At 40.3% G+C, this 25,087-nt stretch overlaps 1 protein-coding gene across 6 annotated transcripts in view; it reads left to right on the forward strand.

The window, feature by feature from the left end:
• hdac7a (histone deacetylase 7a) overlaps positions 1-25,087 on the forward strand; it is a 118,829-nt gene that overhangs the window by 12,344 nt on the left and 81,398 nt on the right. For 2 of the 6 annotated variants that reach the window (XM_079802922.1, XM_079802923.1), the window contains exons 1-2: positions 19,909-20,092; positions 20,820-20,888. Coding sequence is in view for 4 of the 6 variants with exons in the window: in XM_079802919.1 (XP_079659045.1) it covers positions 20,549-20,564; positions 20,820-20,888 (85 nt within the window). In the remaining 2 variants the exon portion in view is untranslated. Of the gene's footprint in view, positions 1-19,908; positions 20,093-20,461; positions 20,565-20,819; positions 20,889-20,934; positions 21,014-25,087 lie in introns of those variants that run through there. The other 4 variants (XM_079802918.1, XM_079802920.1, XM_079802919.1 and 1 more) reach the window with 3 other exon arrangements.

Here is a 25,087-nt window from a genome sequence, read left to right on the forward strand (position 1 = left end):
TCCCGCAGCAGAAAGCCAGTGCGGTGACCTGTGCGTCGCTGATAATGAGTCCATGTGTGTGTTTAAGTGTACACTGTACTCATTAGCTTCAGTGTTTGAGTTAAAGGATCATAATGTGATAACAGCTTGTTTGACGATCATTAGAAGAAGAAGAAAAAGCAGCCACAGTGTCCTCTGACCTTCAAACTGTTTTAGCTCTTTAATGAGAATGATTAACCCAGCAACACTGTTCATTCATTTAACAGCGTATTGAGAAAATCAACGCATCTCACCAATGTGAACTGCATGAGGGGGGGAGGGGTTACTTTATCAGTAATAAAAATGGATGGATGGATGGATGGATGGAGGGATGTATGGATGGATAGATCAATAGATATAGGATGGATGGATAGATAGATCCATAGATATAGGATGGATGGATGGATGGATGATGGATGGATGGATCGATAGATATAGGATGGATAGATAGATAGATAGATCGATAGATATAGGAAGGATGGATGGATGGATAGATAGATTGATCGATAGATATTGGATGGATGGATGGATGGATGGATGGATGGATGGATGGATGGATGGATGGATGGATGGATGGATGGATGGATAGATAGATCGATAGATATTGGATGGATGGATGGATAGATAGATAGATAGATAGATAGATAGATAGATAGATAGATAGATAGATAGATAGATAGATAGATAGATAGATAGATAGATAGATAGATGATGGATGGATGGATGGATGGATGGATGGATGGATGGATGGATGGATGGATGGATGGATGGATGGATGGATGGATGGATGGATGGATGGATGGATGGATGGATGGATGGATAGATAGATAGATAGATAGATAGATAGATAGATAGATAGATAGATAGATAGATAGATAGATAGATAGATAGATAGATAGATAGATAGATAGATAGATAGATAGATAGATAGATAGAGGATGGATGGATGGATGGATGGATGGATGGAATAAAAAAATATATATATCTGAGCTCAAACTTTCTCTTTTTTCAACTTGACTAGTTATGAGAAGAAAAAAAAAACAGACACAATTCAAAACAGGCTGTGAAAGGGTGTGAAATTAAAACCCTGCTAATTATTTAAAGACAGAAGACAGAGCCAAACACATTCATCATGACGCTCTGAAAGGGACATTTTACCAAAAAAAAATTCGTTCTCTTCTTTTTCTTCATTGAACACGAAAGGAGACATCTAGAGTGATGTTCACGTTGCTCTTTTCTACATATGAACGCTAAAGGTGTTCAAGCTCCAGAAAGGACAAAAGCCACTCAAGTAGAATGGCATTCAGAAGTCACTCAAACAGAGTCAGAATGCAATGGTTAAATCTCCTTCACGTTTCCCCTGTGGTCACTATGAAGTGCCATTGTAAGGAAAAGAGCAGCATGAAGATTTGTCTAAACATCTCCTTTTGTGTGCGAAAGTAGAAAGTAAATCATACAGCTTTGACATAAGAGTGAGTAAACGATGGTAGGAGTTTCATTTCATCCCTTTAAGAGTCTCATTTTGATTCTATGGACAGAAGCAGGAAGATTTGCACACGACAGCGGTAAATGGCGTCACGTGGCGCCTCATGGTAAGCGGTATTCATGTGAGTCAGCGCTGCCGTCGTTATGAATGAAAAGATTCCCCAACTCTATGTTTAACCTTTACCACTTCTGCCATGGCTTTTGCAGGGCTTGCAACCAAAACAACGGCTTCTGGTTTCAATGCAACGGAAGAAAACCCAATAAGTGCCGAACTGAGTCCCAAATCCTGCAATTCAAAGAGCTTGAATCCCTTCCAAGATTCTTGGAATACTGCACCTCCCACGAGGTTTTTGTACATTTTTAAACTCCTGACATGGGATTATTAATTAGCGGCTGGAGGCCAGTCTCAGCCTGAAGCCAAAGTAAACTGTCAAACACAATGTGCTGCAGTTTGTGTTCACTTTAGTCATGTATGAGTCACGTTCTCTGAAGTGTAACGCCGCTCCACACCCCACCCTGAAATACTCCTCCCTAATAATCCCCATTCCCATCACACACACTCTCCTTTTCTCTCCACGCCCTCTCTTTTCTCTTTTCCTTCAGTTCCATCTGTTTTTTCTCTGTGTTTTCAATGCCTCTCCCACTTGTAGCCCCGTTGCCCTCTCTCTCTCTCTCTGTCTCTCAGGACTCTCTCTCCTTATCCAGCATTCTTCAAATTCCATCAGGCTTCTTAAGGGACAGACCCTTCTGGTAAACCGTGACACCCCACACCTCTCCACTCTCTTTCTTTCTTTCTCTCTGACCCAATGGAGCAGATCAGACTCATATTCTGACTAGAATCTGAGTAGGACGACGTCAGGCTAGAATTAGGTATCATTCAAAAGCTTACAAACACCACTTTAATTCCTTTTAGCGGCTCCTCGCTCTAGTGGTAGCTGTCATGTTTCATATATAGTCTGTAAAAAAAAGATGGACGACCAAGCAGCAACCTCTCGCAGTTTCTCTTGAAGCCAATACGGAAGTGCCTTAAACTGCAATTCATCGACTGGCCGCTAGGGACAGGCTCCAGAAGGAGCAGAATCTCATTGAGCCCCATGTTAAAATGCCCAACTTTACAGCAGATTAAAACATGTTTACAGCCTGGGACAAATTGTGGTTTTGGTCTATACGGCTAGTTTTGCCCTTCATGACAACTGTGAGGGGGGTGAATTTTTTTATAACTCATTCGTTTACATTATATAAAGCCTTAAAGGTCCCATGGCATGGCATTTTTCTATTATTTTATAATGTTTCCTGAGGTGTACTTATATTGTTAGTATGACTTTTACATCTTAAAATGTCATAATTTAGAAATAAAAGGCATTTTTTCTATACTGCTGTTTGCCCTGTGGCTGAATGCCCTGCTTCAAGAGGCGTGTCTGCTGTGAGACTTCAGTAAAAACGCCCACTGTTGTGATTGGCTGACATCTTTGCATTTTAAATGAGCGGAGGGGGCGTGGTTTAACGAGGTCTACGAGGCACGAGCTGCTGCCAGAGAGACGGATGGACCTGAGTTCACTTCACATCAGTTCTCAGCATGTCTGAACTGTTGTAGTTACAGCATATACTTCAGGGTTTCAGTCTATTTCTAGTCGGAGGGGCTGTCACTCATGTCAGAAAGTTAGTAACTTTAGTAAATTATGGATCAGCACTGACTCGAGACGCGAACCGTTTAGAACGATTCAGTCCGATTTGGTGAACTGATTCGGTTCACTAAAAAGAACTGGTTCAAAAGAAAGAACCGGATATCACTAATGTACCAGAGACTGAGCTCAGCGATTGCTAACAAAGTTATTTATAGTAACTACTGAGTTATGAGAGCGCTGTCAGTCAGCGCGAGTTTATTGTGTTTGTATCTGAGAGTTCTGAATAAACACGAGTCCCAGTCACACCGAGGCCGTCTTCATCATTATTACCAACTTTGTAACACATGCAAAGTACCATTACAGCTGTCGAGATGAATGAGTTACGAGTAAGTGTTGATAATAGCATTATTTTTAAAATAAAATAAAAGCGTCAGTGACGCGCGTTGAGTACACAGCGCAAACAAAGACACAACAGCAGTAATCGAATGTAATCCAGTTTAGTGTGGGGCTAGACTGGCTAGCCCGCATATGCTCACGCTTACCCCCCTTCTGCTTAATCTCACGCCGCGTTTGGTGCCTCCGCTGTGGGCCAGATGCAGTACTGGGGGTCGGGGATGTTGAAGGCCACCGGCCAGTGCAGCCCGAGCTTCGGCGTGTGTGAGGTTTATCTCTAAAGATGTTACTCTGCCGATGTTGAGCAGAAACTCATGACTGTATGCACATTTTAGAACCGATAGACGCGACGAGGACGTACAAAAACACTGACTCACAAGATAGAAAACACGAAAACACCGTTCTGTCGGGAGAGAGAGAAGCCGCATTGTGTGCACGAATAATAAATAATTAGCTACACATCAGAAATCACTGATCACAGATCAGAAGGAACTGAAAAAAGACTTCTGTTTTCATTTGTACATCCAAACACTGAGAAACTGCCAGCGTTCACTCGTTCACAACCCATGATCTCTCGAGCGTTTGCATGGGCGTGCCAGATTCTCTGGGCGGAGGAAAGGGAGGTAACCGTTCCTGCTTGGACGTCAAACCAGGAGACTTCAGGATTGGCTCGTCTGGCCTGTCATTTTCTCAAAGGCAGAGAAAGAAAGCCAGAACTCGGTTTTACACCGATAAACATTTCTATCCACTTGGGGACAATATTCAGGCTAGGGGAACTCATATTAATGTTGAAAAACCTCATAAAATGAAAATGTCATGCCATGGGACCTTTAAAGTTCTGCATAATAAAGGGTGTGGCCACTTTGAGTGAAGGGTGGATAACCGTTTGTCTGCTGTCTGTTAGTCAACACGTCACTTCAGCTCCGGCCACATCCCGCCTCTTTGCCCATGTTCTGTTATCCGGGAGTGACTCGCGATGGCTGCCAAGATGGCAACGGCCAGCTCGACCCTACTTTGCGCTTCAGAACTGCTCTTCAGAATCCTATGTGTGACGTCACGGACACTACGTCCATATTTTTTTACAGCCTATGTGGACGACGCACATTCACTCTCTTCCATTGTTGTAAGTGAAGCTGCCAGTGTCCAAATATGGCGCTGACATCTTGGGTCTCGAGTCTGCTCAGTAGTGAACGCGAAATGGAGCCGCGATATTAAGGTCCCGCCCAATCAATCACTTTTTGTGAAATTGCATATTGTCGGAAAGGTCTGAGACTCAAGGTTCCATATTTGGTGGCTGTTTTGCGACAAAAGTGATATTGTGAGAGAAATTGTGCCACACAAACAATGTAATGTGTGCGTCACCCGGTGTCTATTTTTCATTTAGCGCATAACTGAAATCTCTAGGAACCTCAGTTTTTGTGATATCAACTTTAAATTTGGAACACAACTTGGTTAGACGGCTTTGATTTTATAGCAACTTTTATGCTGCGTTCACACCAAACGCGAATAGAGCGTCTGGCGTGAGTGATTTCAATGTTAAGTCAATCGAAAGGCGGATTGACACGCGTCTGGAGGTCCAGCGGTGCTATAGACGTTTTTCGCAGTTTGCGCGAATGACGCGAATTGAGTGTCTTGCGCGATACGCACGTTACACGCAAAAGGTGCTTTTGTGCATTCACGCGTTTGAAGCGAATTCGCGTCTGACGCCCAAAATTGAACAATTTGAACTATGGAGTGAATTTATGCCGGGTTAACCAATCAGGAGCCTGCTCGCTGCGGTCACGTGGTGAAGTGACGTGATGAGAAACCCTGCAAAATTTAAAAATACTACTATTGTGTCACAAAATGAGGTTTTAAGACATTTTCAGGTGAGAACGTAATTGTTTAATGCTCAAATCTGTGGTTTATTTATAAAGAGAGCGCATATTTAAAAAAAAATAGTCTTGAATTTTTGGAGTTGTGAGATCCAGGCGATCACCGGGCGCTCAGCACTCATTAACCCCAGCGAGAGCAGCCTTTCCTCGGCCAGTCCTTCTGATGTTTGGCGCTGGCTCTGACATCCTGTAGTGGTTCCTCTTGTGTAGATCTAACGGCCGATCTTTGGTGTCATGAATCTATCATTTGTTGTCTGCCAAATCGTTTTGACTGAGGGCAAAGAGAAGTTTCATAACTTTATATTTTTAAGGATATTTAAATATACATGCAGTGAAGATAATGTAAGAGTTGCCTGGACCACATTTGTGTGGCTATTAATGTTTAATATATATTTTTAATGAAAATGAAAAGAGGCAGAGTGGTGTTTTATGACATATTTCTCCTGGAGCGCCTTGAATGCCTCAATTGCTTCCACTTTGTTATAATACCACTAACAATTGACCGTGGAATATTTAGTAATGAGGAAATTTCACGACTGGTCTTATGGCACAGGTGGCAGCCGATCACTGTACCACGCTTGAGTTCACTGAGCTCCTGAGAGAGACCTATTCTCTCACAAATGTTTGTAGAAGCGTCTGCATGCCTAGTGCTTGATTTATACACCTGTGGCCATGGAAGTGATTGGAACACCTGAATTCAATGATTTGGAGGGGCGTCCCAATACTTTTGGCAGATCAAGCCGATCACTTTATTTCGCTTTCATGTAAAAACTATGTTTGGATATTCATCAGTCTGAATGATTTAATTCTGTTTGAAACAAACTGTGTCCATGTAAACATAGCTACTTTACACATATCATGATTGCATATTTGCATTCCTGCAGCTCAAATAGTAATGCAATAAAGCATGGGTCGGGTTCGATCCCCATGGAACGCATGACCTGATAAAATGTGTACCTTGAAGTCCGTGTGAATTTGAAGTCATTTTGGATGTAATTCATAAATGTAAATATTCATTCATATCGGCATTTGGCTGATGTTATACTTATGAAGTAAAGGGTAAAGGGAGGTTGAGAGTTGAACAGAGCCGTCGTAACTGCTGACATTTCCACACAACAGACTCCGGGCCTGTGCATGACTCTCTTTTACTGTCTATCCAAATGCCACAGAGAATCCGATTAAAGCTTATCAATGGCTGCTATTATAACGCCACCCATCCCAATCAAACCTGCCACATTAGCAGAGGAACACTACCATGCTTTCATTGAGTGTGTGTGTGTGTGTGTGTGTGTGTGTGTGTGTGTGTGTGTGTGTGTGTGTGTGTGTGTGTGTGTGTGTGTGTGTGTGTGTGTGTGCGTGTGCGTGTGCGTGTGCGTGTGCGTGTGCGTGTGCGTGTGCGTGCGTGTGTGTGTGTGTGTGTGTGTGTGTGGTTATTTTAGAGGAAGGTAGTGTAGCTGAAATTGAAAGAGCACATTGAGGCCAGAGATGTAATCAAATCTGGTTGATTCATATGACTAGCTTGCTGGCATTCCCAGCCATCAGTTTCCCAATACTGTGTTGTCCTGTGAGAAAGAGAAAGAAAGAGAGAATACTATTTCTGAAGCAAGAGGAACAAACCTTGTTCTCTTGGATCTCCCTAATTTGATAATTATGACAGTGTGGAACTGGGTTTTAAAAACTGTGAATTTTACCTTACTGTATAAAATATTTTTCATTTGAGAATGTCTTACTGAGACATTGAGGAAATGTGAGTGCTGCTTGTCTAAAGCCCCGTTTCCACCGAAATTACCCGGAACAATTTGTCCCAGGCACTCTTTTCCCAGGAACTCTTTTTTCCCTCAGACCTGCTGCTGTCTGTGTTTCCATAGTGGTCTTAAGTATCGTGAAGATTAGTCTGGTGACGTAGGACTGCACGCGACTTTCCAGAGCCCACTGGATTTTGTCCTTCGCAAATAAACGTAATAAAGCCTGAACCTCGCCGTCTGTCCATCTGCTGTATTTTTTAAACTCCATTGTTGATTTGAATAGCAAACAACTCATGCGCGCACCGCAACAGACTTTTAGGTTGAAATAAAATGCTGCGTGAACTCAACCAATCAGCATGTTCAAGTCCCACCCCCGAAAATTCCTGAACTTTGAAAAAGTACTACCTCGCGAGCAAGGCCGTTTTGAGGGGGAAATATTTACCTGGAACTTCATTTAGACCCCGGTTCCTGCGGTCGAAACACACTGAGTACCACCCCGAAGTCCCTAGTTCCTGGGGAAAGTGGTGGAAATGCGGCTTATGTCAAACTATCAGGATCTTCCATGTGATTTTTAGCACATTGCTATATGGTTTCTAGTTGCCAGGGAGTTGCTATGCAGTCATTACGGCATTCCAAATCATTGTTAACACATTGCTTTACAATTCCTTGAGTGTTCTGGGTGGTTGCCAGGGCATTGCTATATACAGTAATTAAAGGATTCCAAATCATTAACAGATTGCTATACGGTTCCTAAAGTGTTCTGGGTGGTTGCCAGGGCGTTGCTATATACAGTAATTAAAGGATTCCAAATCATTAACAGATTGCAATACGGTTCCTAAAGTGTTCTGGGTGGTTGCCAGGGCGTTGCTATATACAGTAATTAAAGGATTCCAAATCATTAACAGATTGCAATACGGTTCCTAAAGTGTTCTGGGTGGTTGCCAGGGCATTGCTATATACTGTAAAGGATTCCAAATCATTAACAGATTGCAATACGATCCCTTGAGTGTTCTGGGTGGTTGCCAGGGCGTTGCTATATACAGTCAATAAAGCATTATAAATCATTGTTAACACATTGATATAGGGTAAACTCAACCAGAGGTCCCCAGCTAAAAAATGTTTTTTGTTTAGATTTTTTGTTCTGGTAAAAGAAATACATAAATAAAGAAGAAAGCCAAAATATTCCACTGTTTTGTAGAGGAGGGTCCAAATGACAATTTTCAACTGAGATTTGGAGTCAGATTACAGGGGGTAAAAATGACTTTAGAGAGATTACAGCATTATTTTTTTATTTTTACTCAGAGATTGGTTGGTCTATTAGTAAAATCAGTTTTTAGCAACTTTAGCAAAAATGGGAAAGAGCACTTCCTGCGTTTTTTTGCCCCAAGTTTATATTCATGTAACTCAAATAGTATTAATTATCTTAATATGCTCTTAGATTCTGGTTCTTATCAGAGTTTTCGTTTTGTATCTTTATTTTAAAGGCCCCATATGGTTCAATCCCAGAGATATGGAAATCTCAATGTGGCTCAATTAGTAAAATGGTCAATTGTACACATTTTTAGTGGTCAAAAACCAAATGTGGGTCACTTTGCCTGTAACTGATACTTTTTATATATACCTGTCTGAGTGCAGTAAATATTCTTTCTCCAAAGTTTGCATGTCTGTCACTCAAAAACTATTAAAGAAATCTTAATTTCCTTCTAGATTCTATTTTTTAATAAACTTTTCTTTTGAACTCTTAATTTTCATGGCCTTATGTGTTCAATCACATGGGGATCCCAATGTGACTGCATGTTCAAATTGTTGAATTTTACTGTTTTTCAGTGGTCAATAACCAAATATGTGTGACTTTTCAAACAGCTGATACTTATTGTGTTTAAAGAGGAATGTCTGAAGAAACAAATAATAATGAAACTAGAAATGTATCTTGTTCCCTTCAAATATCAACAACAATTGCATACAACGCGTGCCAAAACAAATTCTAACGTTTACATGACTATAACTCACAAAGTGTGAAAGATATCTTAATATAATTTTAGATTATACAATACTTTTCTTTTGGAATCTTAATTTTAAGGCACTGGATGGTTCAATCCCAGAGATAATGGGATGTCAATGTGATACTGTATATTTGAACTCTTGCTAGCTTCAGAAGCTTCACAAACAAAATCCCTTCTTCCAAATATTCGTGAAACTGATTTGGAAATAGATTCTTATAAATACACTTTTGAGAGCAAGTTAATGTGCCTCGACCATTTCAGTAGATTTTGTGTGTGCCATTGTTTTGATGGAAACAAGATACGTTTCTATTTTTCAGTAGGATTTGTTCTTCAGACATTCCTCTTTAAACACAATAAGTGTCAGCTGTGTGCAAAGTGAACCACATTTGGTTTTTGACCATTGCAAATGGGTAAAATTCAACAAATTGAACATAGAGCCGTATTGAGCTCCTCATATCGCTGGGATTGAACCCAATGGGCCTTGAAAATGAAGACTTCAAAAGAAAAGTTTGCTAAGAACCAGTGATATCCATAACCAGTGAACCATAATGATATCTAAAATCATATTGAGATATATCTGTAATACTTTTTGAGTGACAGGCACGCAAACTTTGGAAAAACTATATTTATGGCACTCAGACAGGTATATTCTATATGATTGTGTTGATAGGAAAAAACAAGATACATATCTAGTTTTAACATTATTTGTTCTGTAGATATTCCTATTTTCAATACAACATATCAGCTGTATGACAATTGACCCACATTTGGTAAAAATGTGTACAATTGACAAATTCACTCATGGAGCCGCATTGAGATCTCCATATCTCTGGGATTGAACCATATGGGGCATTTAAAACGAAGATACCAAAAGAAACGTCTGATAAGAGCCAGAATCTAAGAGGATATTAAGATATCGCTAATATGGTCCTCCTTTTAAGTCTGTGGGGATTTTTTGTTGCCCGTTCAGTCACACCTGAGCAATAGTATAGTAGTGCTTGACTTAGCAAACACCACGAATAATCACAGTCAAAGATGATCGAACATTTCACTGATCAATGTTGGATGAAAAACATCTCTAAGAAGAGTCTGAATGAATCTGTGTTACTGTGGTTTTCTCACCTGATGGGATGGCCATGAAAATCAGTGAAACCCAGCCAGCGCAGCAGAGAGGAACTGCTCTAAATCAAATTGCCTCAATCTGTCCCTTTTTTTTCTCTTCACTAAAATGTTTTTCTCCCAAAATGTAAACCACGAGCACGGCATCCCGTGTGAATTTGGACTGACATATTTATGGTTGGATGTTTTTTTTCCATTATTTCGCTAAAGGGACACACCATGTTTATGATTAACAACTGTGTTGGCCTGTTGGAGAGGATCTCATTAGTGTGAAACCAGTTTAAGTTTGTGTTTGTCAGCAAGAGGATTGAGAAAAGTGAATAATGGCTAACAGCCTCTGTCTTTTTTTGAACAGGGTTAAAATCAGAGCATTAGCAATGTTCAGAAGTTTGGGGTCAGTAAAATTTTTGAATGATACGAACTGTTTTCAATAATAATCAGAAATGCATTTTGGGCATCAAATCATCATATCAGAATGATTTCTGAAGGATCATGTGACACTGAAGACTGGATCAGAGTCTTTCAGATTTGATCAAATTTTGACATATATTCCAATAGAAAACAGCTATTTTAAATTGTAATAATATTTCACATTATCAGTGTTTTTACTGTATTTTTGATCAAATAAATGCAGCCTTGGTGAGCAGGAGAGAACACTTCCTAAGCTCAAACCTTTGGTAATGTATATGTGTCCATCATTTACTCCCCCTCCAAACATGAGTTGATAGTCAGAATTCACTCATTTTGATTTCTTGTCTTTGCATAAAAAGAGGAGCGCTAGTGCACACCTGTGTCTGTATTGTGGAAATGTGTGACTGAGGTTGAGCACTTCCTGTCACAACTTGAACACATTCTCTCTTTGTCTTTTGCAAACTGGTATTTAACGAAAGAACCCATTATAGCCTACATGTGAAAACAAAAGTGTGATTAAATCATTTATAGTACATGATGCAAAGATAAATGTTAATTGGACGTTTAACCTTCTTTTAAGGACTTTTTATATTTTAATACAACAATTATTTATAACAAATTGTATTATCAGAATAATGGTTTGAGTGTAATGTACACTAATTAAAGGTTCCAAGGGGGTTTTGCTGCAATGCCATTAAAGAACCATTTTTGGTTCCCCAAAGAACCTTTTAGTGAGCCTTTTTTCTTAAAAATGTAAAAACCATTTCCACTATGATATAACCTTTCATGAAACCATCAATGCCAATAAAGAACCTTTATTTTTAAAGGTCCCATGGCATGGCATTTTTCTATTATTTTATAGTGTTTCCTGAGGTGTACTTATATTGTTAGTATGATTTTTACATCATAAAATGTCATAATTTAGAAATAAAAGGCATTTTTTCTATACTGCTGTTTGCCCTGTGGCTGAAAGCCCTGCTTCAAGAGGCGTGTCTGCTGTGAGACTTCAGTAAAAAAGCCCACTGTTGTGATTGGCTGACATCTTTGCATTTTAAATGAGCGGAGGGGGCGTGGTTTAACGAGGTACGAGCTGCTGCCAGAGAGACGGATGGACCTGAGTTCACTTCTCATCAGTTCTCTCAGCATGTCTCAGTTCAGGGTGAACTGTTGTAGTTACAGCATATACTTCAGGTTATTAGTCTATTTCTAGTCGGAGGGGCTGTCACTCATGTCAGAAAGTTAGTAACTTTAGTAAATTATGGATCAGCGCTGACTCGAGACGCGAACCGTTTAGAACGATTCAGTCCGATTTGGTGAACTGGTTCGGTTCACTAAAAAGAACCGATTCAAAAGAATGATTAGTTCGCGAACCGGACATCACGGAGACGGAGCGATTGCTAACAAAGTTATTTATAGTAACTACTGAGTTATGAGAGCGCTGTCTGTCAGCGCGAGTTTATTGTGTTTGTATCTGAGAGTTCTGAATAAACACGAGTCCCAGTCACACCGAGTCCGTCTTCATCATTATTCTACCAACTTTGTAACACATGCAATGTACCATTACAGCTGTCGAGATGAACGAGTTAGTAAGTGTTGAGTATAGCATTATTTCTAGATATGTTCCAATCATATGATAAGCGTCAGTGACGCGCATTGAGTAACTTACACAGCGCAAACAAAGACACAACAGCAGTAATTGAATGTAATCCAGTTTATTGTGGGGAAAGCTGGCTAGCCTAGCCCAGATATGCTCACGCTTACCCTCCTTCTGCTTAATCTCACGCTGCGTTTGGTGCCTCCGCTGTGGGCCAGATGCAGTACTGGGGGTCGGGGATGTTGAAGGCCGAGCTTCGGCGTGTGTGAGGTTTATCTCTAAAGACGTGACTCTGCTGGTGTTGAGCAGAAAAGACTGTATGCACATTTAAGAACAGATAGACGCGACGAGGACGTACAAAAACACTGACTCACAAGATAGAAAACACGAAAACACCGTTCTGTCGGGAGAGAGAGAAGCCGCAGTGTGTGCACGAATAATAAATAATTAGCTACACATAAGAAATTAATGATCACAGATCAGAAGGAACTGAAGAAAGACTTCTGTTTTCATTTGTACATCCAAACACCGAGAAACTGCCAGCGTTCACTCGTTCACAAGTAATGATCTCTCGAGTGTTTGCATGGGCGTGCCAGATTCTCTGGGCGGAGGAAAGGGAGGTAACCGTTCCTGCTTGGACGTCAAACCAGGAGACTTCAGGATTGGCTCGTCTGGCCTGTCATTTTCTCAAAGGCAGAGAAAGACAGCCAGAACTCGGTTTTACACCGATCAACATTTCTATCCACTTGGGGACAATATTCAGGCTAGGGGAACTCATATTAATGTTGAAATACCTCATAAAATGAAAATTTCATGCCATGGGACCTTTAAGAGTATTTCCCCATTTCTGCTTTCAGATAAATCCATTCAATAGACTACAATTGTAAGAGGAGTATTTTTGTTTCATTGTGTTCTGAATTAGATCTGTTCTGTTCCTGTTTGCCTGTGTTTCCATAGATTCTGATTAATTACGCACCTGTTTCTGTTCCAGTTAATGAGGCCACTCTGTATATTTAAGCCCTCAGTTCCCTTCTTTGTTCAGTCTTTTGTTGATACACTATATTGCCAAAAGTATTGGGACGCCGCTCCAAATCATTGAATTCAGGTGTTCCAATCACTTCCATGGCCACAGGTGTATAAATCAAGCACTAGGCATGCAGACGCTTCTACAAACATCTGTGAAAGAATGGGTCGCTCTCAGGAGCTCAGTGAACTCAAGCGTGGTGCCGTGATAGGTTGCCACCTGTGCAATAAGTCCATTCGTGAAATTTCCTCACTACTAAATATTACACGCTCAGGCAATTGGGAACAACAGCAACTCAGCCATGAAGTGATAGGACACGTAAAATCACAGAGCGGGGTCAGCACATGCTGAGGGTCACAGTGCGCAGAAGTCACCAACTTTCTGCAGAGTCAATAGCTACAGACCTCCAAACTTCATGTGGCCTTCAGATGAGCTCAAGAACAGTGTGTAGAGCTTTATGGAGAGGGTTTCTATAGCTGAGCAGTTCATCCAAGCCTTACATCACCAAGTGCAATGCAAAGCTTGGGATGCAGTGGGGTAAAGCGCGCCGCCACAGGACTCTAGAGCAGAGGAGACGTGTTCTCTGGAGTGACCGATCACGCTTCTCTGTCTGGCAATCCGATGGACGAGTTACCAGAAGAACGGTACTTGCCTGACTGCATTGTGCCGAGTGTAAAGTTTGGTGGAGGGGGGATTATGACGTGGGTTGTTTTTCAGGGGTTAGGCTTGGCCCCCAACCTGATCTCACAGAATTCCGTGAAATGAACACGGGTCCCTTAACTCAAAATCCGTGGCAGTTTCACGGAATCGCCGAAAATTCCGTGATGGGTCCACGGAAGTGATGCCTATATAAGTCAATGACAGTATACAGACGCGTTGGGCATGGTTATCATCATGAAACTATGATTTTTGCCATAATGACATGGAGTGTGATTCTCGATTTAATCAGCCAGCATAATTTTATTTATTTAATATTTTTTTTTACAGTATTTAGACACGTTTCGAACTCGTAACCCAATCCCTTCCCTAAACCTAACCATATGTGTATTATAAAAAAACAGGATATAACAGGCAGATACGTCTGCAGGCACAATTTATTCCAAAAGTACAAATATTCCAAGTGTTCCGAGGCCAAACGATTAATTTGTGTGAAGAAAATCCCCAAAAGCGATCAGCAGCGTCGAGTCCATCCGCCAAAGATCAAAAATACATTTCAAATTTGCCGCCGGGAGAAACGTTACGTCAGCTTTGACAGCATTGGCTGTCGTATGTCTCGTGACCAATAGCGTCATTACGTTGGCTTCGATTGTAAAATGCCATTGGCTCTCGTGTGTCTCGTGACAGAATGCGTCACGCTGAAGACGCGTGTGTATTATTTGAATCAGATATGAATGAGTGTGTTCACGGAGCGGCGGGATCATCATTTTAGCGATTTAAACATTAAGATCAACTCTGTTCTTTACATGAAGACATCGTGTGACTTCAAAAGACTTGGAATGCAACATGAGTTAATACTTTTATACTGTTTTTGGTCAGTTTTTGCAATAAATACCTGTGACTGTACTTGTATTTGCCTGTTATGTGTTTTTATATTGTTGAGAGTGGGTAGGTTTAGGGTAGGAGTGGAGTTAGTTGCTCCAAAATATGAAAGTAGCCTATAAATATTCATAAAATCATGTCTGCTTTTTACTGTCATTGACTTGCATTGGAATCACTTCCGTGGACCCATCACGGAATTTGCGGCGATTCCGTGAAACTGTCACGGATTTTGAGTTAAGGGACCCGTGTTCATTTCACGGAATTCTGTGAGATCAGGTTGTTGGCCCCTTAGTTCCAGTGAAAGGAACTCTTAATGCGTCCGCATACCAAGACATTTTGGACAATTTCATGCTCCCAACTTAGTGGGATCAGTTTGGGGATGCCCCTTCCTGTCCCAACATGACTGTACCAGTGCACAGAGCAAGGTCCATAAAGACATGGATGAGCGAGTTCGGTGTGGAGGAACTTGACTGTCCTGCACAGAGTCCTGAGCTCAACCCGATTGAACACCTTTGGGAGGAATTAGAGCGGAGACTGAGAGCCAGGCCTTCTCATCCAACATCAGTGCCTGACCTCACAAATGAGCTTCTAGAAGAATGGTCAAATATTCCCATAAACACACTCCTAAACCTTGTGGAAAGCCTTCCCAGAAGAGTTGAAGCTGTTAGAGCTGCAAAGGGTGGGCCAACTCCATATTAAACCCTACGGATTAAGAATGGGATGTCATTAAAGTTCATGTATGAACTTTGTTCATGTGCATGTACATGTAAAGGCAGGCGTCTCAAAACTTTTGGCAATATGTATCGCCTTCGTCATCATGTGCTTTACTACAGCCACGTTACAATGATACACTCTTAAAAATAAAGGTTCCAAAACTGTAGTAATGCCATAGAAGAAACATTTTTGCTTCCCAAAATGATGTTTAATTAACAAAGTTCGGGAGGAGCATGTTCAAATGATCTACCCAATCAGCAAAAGAGGAGGCCTATAAATATGTAGCCGCCTCACCTATGTTTCTCGAGTGTTTCTCACACTTGCCTGGTTACTGTCCTAACCAGAGACACAGGGTTCGGGCCACATTCCGAGCTCGGAGCCCAGCACGACAAATACACATACTCTAATCATCTGTAAGTGTGAACCCGTGAAAGAACCTTTCAGGAAACAGTTCTTAAAAGAACCATTTTGTCTTATTCCCGGTACTCATTGTACGTTTTTGGGCTGTCCCAGACAAAAGATGACCAATCGGGGTGATTTCTGTGGTCGTGGCTCCTAAACGATGGTCCTACGTGGTCCAAAGAGGTTCAAAGACGGCTGAAGATAGCCTGCGAGAATTTTAGCAGGATCATCTCACAGTGTGTTTGCTGCTACGACCTGCGTCTACTGACTAGCTAATAAAAATGCAACATGAAATGGTGTGTTGATCAACGCAACATGACGCTAAAACTTCAAATGACTTAGGCCTACCTCAAGCTCCATTTGCAAAATTGGCCTCTTTTCCCTAGCCATGACTGTGTCCATATATCGTTTCCTCTTTTTTTGAGCACACATAAAAACCACATTTGCCAAAGTGCGATTCATCTTTTTGCATTTGTTCACCACTTGCACATGCTGAGGATGTTTTATTCTTCTATAATAACTTTTGAATGACTACGATTCAATAGGTGTCATCATCGTACTGTCTACACACGTCGTACCCAAGTTTATTAGATGTTGTGCGATTTGTAATGATCTTATAGGATCAGGCATTAGTGTGAAGAACATAAAAAATGTAAGAACCCTTTTCCCACTATAAAGAACCTTTTGTGGGATGTAAAAGGTTCTTCATGGAATCATCAATGCCAATAAAGAAACTATTTGGAAGAGGGTTAATGCTGAAAGTCAATTGCTTGTGTCATTGTGTGTGTGTGTGTCCTGGTAAACCCTACATTATGGGGACAAATGTCCCCACAAGGATAGCAATATCCAAAATCCCTGTCCTTGTTTGCTCCACGTGAGGAAAACAGCTTATAAATCATACTAAGTGATGTTTTTGTGAAAATTTAAAAATGCTGAAAGTTTTGTGTGATGGGTAGGTTTAGTGTAAGGGGAGAGAAAATACAGTTCGTACAAGTATAAATTATCATAATGTCTATGGACGATCCACGTAAAACATTGAAACCCAACGTTGTGTGTGTTTCGTCTGTTCCCCTGCTTTGCTGCTTCAGTGTCAGATCGTGGTCTTGTTATTTTCAGCTTCTGCCGGATATGATTCAGACTGAAGGACTGTGTAATTATAACACACACACACACACACAGATGAGGGTTTCTGGTAAGACTGTTGGGATCCCCCGGTTGGAGGAGCATTATGTGCAGCACAACACTGCTTTAGTTTCATTATATGTGTGCAGTGTGTATGTGTGTGTGCACACGGGGGTCTGTTTGTTTCCTCTGCCCTAGAAATTATTTTAGTACGTATTTAAATAGCATTGAGATTATTTTCACTGGAACCCCCTTTACACGTACAGCACAGGAGTGCCATATTATTAAACCTGCACAGTCTGTGTTTGTAGCTAACAAACTGAACTTTCTTAAAAGTTTAAATGTTAGCAGCATGGTCGTAATAAAAGCCTCAAAAAAGTCTGTATGTATGTATAATGGCCAAAAATGCTGTCTAGGCAGACACACGTAGGCTTTGAGAAACATGCATCCAGTGTGAGCCGGTGACGAGAACTGAGCGCGGCCTCACAGAGGAAATCAGAAACCCACTGGAGACCGTCACTGTGTGTCCTGGTTTCTGAGAAACGGGTCAGGTAGTGGTTTCAAAGCGCGTGTGCGACGCGTGAATGCTGACCGGTTCTGTTTTACTGCAAAAGAAAGAAAGACATGCATTGAAAGTATACACATATGCAGAGACTCCACGGATGTCCTGTCATATATGTACTGTGTGTATGTTATCTCTGGAGGAGATCGCAAAAGGTTTCCTTGCTATTGAGCGCGTTTGATGAACAGAGATACTATGTTAAACTTCATACGATTTTAATGAAAAATGTGAAACATCTAAAAAATGCAATAAATGTATTCACTCAATTATTTACAAATCGCATGAATGAATTGCACTGGATATCCATATAAAACGGATGACAATTATATACATATAAACATGTGTTGAGTTTTTCAAAAACTAAACAACTGATATACAGTTCAAAATTATCTCAAAATTATTATTGACTCTTGTTTATAGTATGGAGATGTTTATAATTTATAGAACTAGGCCTATAGTATTTACTCTCTCTCTCTCTCTCTCTCTCTCTCTCTCTATATATATATATATATATATATATATATATATATATATATATATATATATATATATATATACACACACACACTCACCTAAAGGATTATTAGGAACACCACACTAATACTGTGTTTGACCCCCTTTCGCCTTCAGAACTGCCTTAATTCTACGTGGCATTGATTCATCAAGGTGCTGAAAGCATTCTTTAGAAATGTTGGCCCATATTGATAGGATAGCATCTTGCAGTTGATGGAGATTTGTGGGATGCACATCCAGGGCACGAAGCTCCCGTTCCACCACATCCCAAAGATGCTCTATTGGGTCTTCAACTGTCCAATTTTGGTGAGTTTGTGCAAATTGTAGCCTCTTTTTCCTATTTGTAGTGGAGATGAGTGGTACCCGGTGGGGTCTTCTGCTGTTGTAGCCCATCCGCCTCAAGGTTGTGCGTGTTGTGGCTTCACAAATGCTTTGCTGCATACCTTGGTTGTAATGAGTGGTTATTTCAGTCAAAGTTGCTCTTCTATCAGCTTGAATCAATCGGCCCATTCTCCTCTGACCTCTAGCATCAACAAGGCATTTTCGGCCACAGGACTGCCGCATACTGGATGTTTTTCCCTTTTCACACCATTCTTTGTAAACCCTAGAAATGGTTTTGCGTGAAAATCCCAGTAACTGAGCAGATTGTGAAATACTCAGACCGGCCCGTCTGGCACCAACAACCATGCCACGCTCAAAATTGCTTAAATCACCTTTCTTTCCCATTCTGACATTCAGTGTGGAGTTCAGGAGATTGTCTTGACCAGGACCACACCCCTAAATGCATTGAAGCAACTGCCATGTGATTGGTTGATTAGATAATTAGATTACTGAGAAATTGAACAGGTGTTCCTTAGGGTGAGTGTGTATATATAGTGCTGGGGAAAATTATTAGTGATTAATCGCATCAAAAATAAAAGTTTGTGTTTACATAATATATGTAAGCATTTACATTTATATGTATACACAGTATAAATACACACACATGCATGTATATATTTAGGAAAAATATGTTATATATTTATTTAAAAAATTATATTTATATATAAGATAAATTATATATACAGTATATACATGCAAATATTTCCTAAATATAAACATGCATGTGTGTGTATTTATATATACATATAAATGTAAATTCTTACATATATTATGTAAACACAAACTTTTATTTTGTATTATTTTGAATAACTTTTCCCCAGCATACACATATGTATATATATATATATATATATATATATATATATATATATATATATATATATATGTTATGTTTGTGAACATATAGTAAAATGTAATTTATTCCTGTGATCAAAGCTGAATTTTCACCATCATTACTCCAGTCTTCAGTGTCACATGATCCTTCAGAAATCATTCAGATATGATGATTAGCTCAGTTATCAAGTATGGTTCTTATTGGGTTTGTTTTTGACCGGTGAATTATTAAACCTTTACTTGCATTTTTTACATTTGAATCTCTTTTGTTGTTGTTCATTTACATCTACACACCAGCACCTGCTGCTGAAATCTGCCGTGGTTTAAATGGCGAGTAGTCCCAGAAGTTTGAGGAGCACTAGAGTGCAGTGTGGATGTGGCTGCAGCCTCTCAGCCAATGAAATAATAGAGAAGGAAACAATGCGAGAATGCAGGCGTGAGACGTCACACGCTATTTTTGGAGAACTCCGCCCACATTTCTATTTTCGTCCGCCTCAGGGGCGGGGCTTAGCGAGATACTTGTAATAACTCACTTTCTCCCTCTCGTACCACTGCCGAACATCGCGCTGCTCTTTTAATGGATGTCAGATCTACTAACTAAGGATTAAGACGAGCTTCAACAGGGGAAGAATTTGGACATTAAAACGAGGCGTGAAGACTTCTGCAAAAAAAAGAAGAAGGAGTTTCAAACAAGGGAATAACGACCTGTTGCATGATTTTATCTTTCACATAAGGTACAGGCTGTCTTTCATATTATAAACGGCGTCCTGTTTTGCTTTATAAGGAAGTCAGTTTGCTTGGCATTTCCAGTATGCCTTATGAAAGCTTTGCATGACTTATTGTGATCTGTCAATGTGCGTTTTTGTTATTCATGAATTATTTTGATATTTTGTTGTTGTCAAGCATGGCTTTCCCTCCCCGTCTTTAGATATACATATAATAATAATAATTACTGTAGGGCTATATACATTATGTGCATTACTGCATATAAGGAATAAGTTTATAAACAAAGTGGAAATGAAACCCAAACAGACTCGCAAAGAAGCAATTGTCTCTCTGAAAATAGCTCGTGAGAAACTAGTTCTCGAGTGTTGAAATGCACCTTTAATGCACATAAAAACGTTCGGCTTGCGTGCAATTTCTCTCAAAACTGCCATGTTTAACTAACCAATAGTGTGGCCTCGGCAGTGATGGTCAAAACTGTAGGTAAGCACTGTTAGAGACAGCTTACACTACTGTGTGTGAGACTTATAATTATTTTTTTATTAATAGTTTTTTTATTCAGGTTCTTAATTCGGTCAGTGGTGGCTATAACTAAATCACTACAGTTTTGTTTTGCAGTAACTATGGCATTTCTGTATTGTATTGCATTTTGACTGAAACCATGCTTACCATGGTAAAGGTTTCGAGCGGCGAAAGCGAAAGATCTCACAAACATCTCCACTTCTTCTCATTCCGCAGATGGAAGTTGTGCAGCGGGACTGACCGTCGAGTCTGACCAAAGGGACACTCACTACTGGGGAGGGGCAGGTATGTTCCCTTCATTTCAGAGGAGACCTTCTTGAGAAGACTGTGGCATGTTTGCCTCTACACGAGCGAATAAATGAGCCATACTAACAGAATCTATTTCCTTCATGGACATTCATTTTACATAGGTAATGCATACAGTCCCCATGAAATCAAGTTGACGTTTTTTGGCTGTTTAGTATGAATATGTTAGCCTATAAGCTAGTGTGCTCCAAAACAATGACAACATTTGCATTTAGACATCACTCAGCACTTCACCTTCTCATCAGATTTTTTTGTCAAATCAAATGCTCTCTAGAATGCCCTCAAAAAGTCGATGAAGCTGTGGCTAAAATGGGTCACTTGTTCACACATTTATTATTTTCTACATGGTGAATGACACATAGTGCACTATATAGGGGATATGGAACGATTCACACAATGTATCCTTTCCATTGGGGCGAATTAAGTCTGGTTTCATGTTAGTGTCACACGAACCGCCACAGAGACACAGATCGAGTCGGCGCAGACCACCAAACGTATCGGACCCATTTGAATTCTGCACAGAATTACATTTTAAAGCGATATGGAGGAGAAACGGTTAGAGATTATGAGGAAACTGCGGCTTTACCGAGCTTAACGGCTCTGGACGATCTGTGAAATAAACGAAAGGCTATTGGTTGGCTGCTCGATATGTCCCGCCCTGTCTTCCTGTTTCAGTGGAAATTGACCATTCGCAAAGACTCGCTCTCCTTAGTTACTGTTGCTACGTCCGACAAGCCATGGCGCTCTCACACCACACAGTGAAAAATACAAAAATACACTGACAAGCAAGACAGAGCTGGTTAATTTAGTATGAAACAAAGTCTCAGCTTTCAATTTTGTCATTTTGTCCGAATAAATTCCAACAGTAAATACCGTTTTGTGGCTCTTTAATGTGACGTGACCGTTTACTGTAGCGCCTCAGTTCAAGCGGCACGTGAACCGATCATCTCTTCCCACGAAATAAACATGAATGAACATCAGAAGGTATGTCGTCTCAACGGCTGAAAGACGTCAATACTCACCATTTTCTCAAGTTCAAGTCCACTGACGTTAATCTACTAACTCTCTTGGCTGGTTTGTTTGTTGGACAAAATGGCGGGTTTGGCGTTATGATTGGTCAGATCGCCTGTCAATCAAATTCCCGGCAAAGGGTGAATTTCAAGGTACTTTGGTGGGCCTTTAAGCAATACTCATAACGTTTGATTGTCATTTCATTAATAACACAATGGCAAAGCAAGTGGCACCTGCAAGGAAATGCTGCAGGTTTTCTCCGAACAAACCTTTTTTTTGTGTGTGTAATTCGAACAAGGTGATTTCTGGTGTTTGTATGACGTCAATTCTCAAGTTCACACAGATGTAGGCTACTAGCAGAGTAACCGCAGGTGTAGAGAATCACATAAACTAATATGTTTCACAGTTGACATCCACAAAGTGTGAATATTGCTTTTTGGGACCATTTTTATCTTTTCGGAGCCACTGCAGTCTACACTACACTACAAACGTTCGGCGTGAATGTATTAAACTGGTCAAAAGTGACTAATAGATTCATATTTCAGTCCTTTTGAACTTTGAATTTATCAAAGAATCCTGAAAAAATGCAGCACAGCTGTTAGTGTTTGTGATAATAATAATAAGTAATGTTTCTTGGGCACCAAATCATCATATTAGAATGATTTCTGAAGGATCATGTGAATAATTATGCTGAAAATGTAACTTTGATCACAGGAATAAATGACATTTTACAGCTATGTCACAATATTGCCATTTATACTGTATTTTTGATCAAATAAATGCAGCCTTGGTGAGCATAAGAGAAAACAATACAAACTTACTGACCCCAAACCTTTGAATGGTAGTGTATACATGATCATAGTCAGCCCGTTATTTTAACCCTTATATCATTGGGGTTTATGGGACGGTTAAGTAAATCTCAACAGAACACGAGAATTAATTATTAATTAATGCAAATGACTGAGACATTTAACCCGACACACTGATATTTCCAACTGATAAATAATTCAAAATATTGATTACATTCACTGAACAGATTTACCATTATGTCATATTGTCTCAAGCCACTGGCACAATTTGGGCTGAAATCACTATCTTCCATCTATTACTAGTCGTGACTCAGCGGATGGTAGTGTAAACAGACATAATTGCTGTATGTACTTGACGTTGCTTGGTATTAGATATTGCTTGAAGCAGCAGAGTCCTGTAGCTTGCGCTCGGCTCGAGTTGCGTGCGCCACAGCGGGCCGAGCGTTTGCGGGAAAAACAACACGGTGAGGTCATGGCCGGCGGCGCGGGGATAAAGTTTCAGCCGTTCCTGTGAGAGGGATCCGACACCGCTCCCGCTCTTTTGTTCAGCTGTAACCGGGCCCCACGGACCGCTCGTGAAGCCCGCTCAACGCTCTGTTGTAGAAGTGCCGGGCTTTTGTCTTTCTCTCCATTTATGTTGTCCGTGAGACCCGATACAGTTTCGTCATAGTTTATACTGCAGATGATATTGGGCAATGCGATGGAACTGGTGGGCTTCATCGTACTGCGTTTAGTAACGAAACCACAATTTGTTGTAACTACCTCAGAGTGAATTCCTCTAGAGCGTTTTGAAGACATCAGTGGTTTTGACATGTACATACAACTCTCCCTGAAGCTTTAGTGCATCTTAATGCCTTAGAAAGGCTCTCGCATACCAGTGTCATGTGTTGGTTATTTACGTTTATTGAACTGACCCAAAGTTCACTGTAAAATGTATATGATCGGTAAGTTATAACAACACATGTTCTTACGTTGCTTTAACTCATCAAAATAAGTTAAGTAATTTCCAACTTTATGTTGGACAAGATTTAACTCAAAGTCAGTTTAAAAGGGATAGTTCACCCAAAAATGAAAATTACCCCATGATTTACTCACCCTCAAGCATTCCTAGGTGTATATGACTTTATGAGTTATATTATTAAATATCCTGGCTCTTCCAAGCTTTATAATGGCAGTGAATGGGAGCACAAAATTTGAAGCTCAAAAAAGTGCATCCATCCATTATAAAAGTGCTCCTTCTGAAGTGAAGCAATTGAGTTTTGTAATAAAAATATCCATATTGAGCACGCTATACAGTAAAGTTTCATTTTTTGGGGCGAACTATCACTTTAATGCAATTTAAGTTGAAATGACTTGAACATTCAAGTTTGTACTTTTTTTTTTTCACAGTGTTGTATCTGTTTAATATGACTAAATCAACCTGACTATGTTAGGTCATACCAACATAAATCATTGTCAGGTATAGTTTTCACTTTTGTTTTCTTTTTTTGCCAGTTCATTGAAATTGATTTACCTGTGGGGCAACATAAATGGACAGGGTTATGTGTTATCTGACAGGAATGATGGGAAGATGTTCATTGTGAGGTATTTTTTTGCATCCCTCCCCCATGAGGGGCAGAGGGACAGGAGAGTCGAGCTGACAATAGCGAGATTGTTTTTCAGGGAGCTGCAGTAAAGATCACATTTCCTGTTACTGGCTGAAAGCGGGGTCAGCTGACACCAGCCTCCTTCACCGCTGCGGCTGTCATCACTGCTCAGACGAGGAAAGAAAAAAAAAGACACTAACAGCTTCAAGGCACAAGTTAACTCTTAACATGTACAGATATCACTCTCACAGAGCCCGTCTGTGTATAGTGGCACTGACGTTGAAGGGATGCGATGCATCGATGAGCAAGGTTCCGCTTGCTTTCGTAATTCGTACCTGTAAATCTGAGCCCTGTGTGATTCATCCAGGATGTCACCGTGCTGGTATATGAAACATCTTTGATTTGGAGTGTGATTTTTCAGTTCTTCTAAAGTGAGGTAACTCTTACCGTGACTGACGATATACTCACCAACATCAAAGATTTGAATGATGCTATACTTTTGCCCAATTGCTGGTGTTAGTTTCTGCTTAACTCTATTTGTAGATAAATAGAGGTCTTACAATCTAGTAGACTAGTCAGTTAGTCAAAGCGTTGAGCCTGTGTTGATTAGTCATGGATCACATGATTGCATTGTGCTTGTTCTATATGACAACTAGGGGTGGGAATCACAGGGTACCTCACGATACGATACATGGCTCACGATAATATCACGATACAGCAATTATTGCTAGACAATCCTATAATGATACATCACGATATCTGTCCAGTGTTC

This window comes from Gobio gobio (assembly GCF_949357685.1).
Source record: "Gobio gobio genome assembly, chromosome: 21".
Taxonomy (NCBI): domain Eukaryota; kingdom Metazoa; phylum Chordata; class Actinopteri; order Cypriniformes; family Gobionidae; genus Gobio; species Gobio gobio.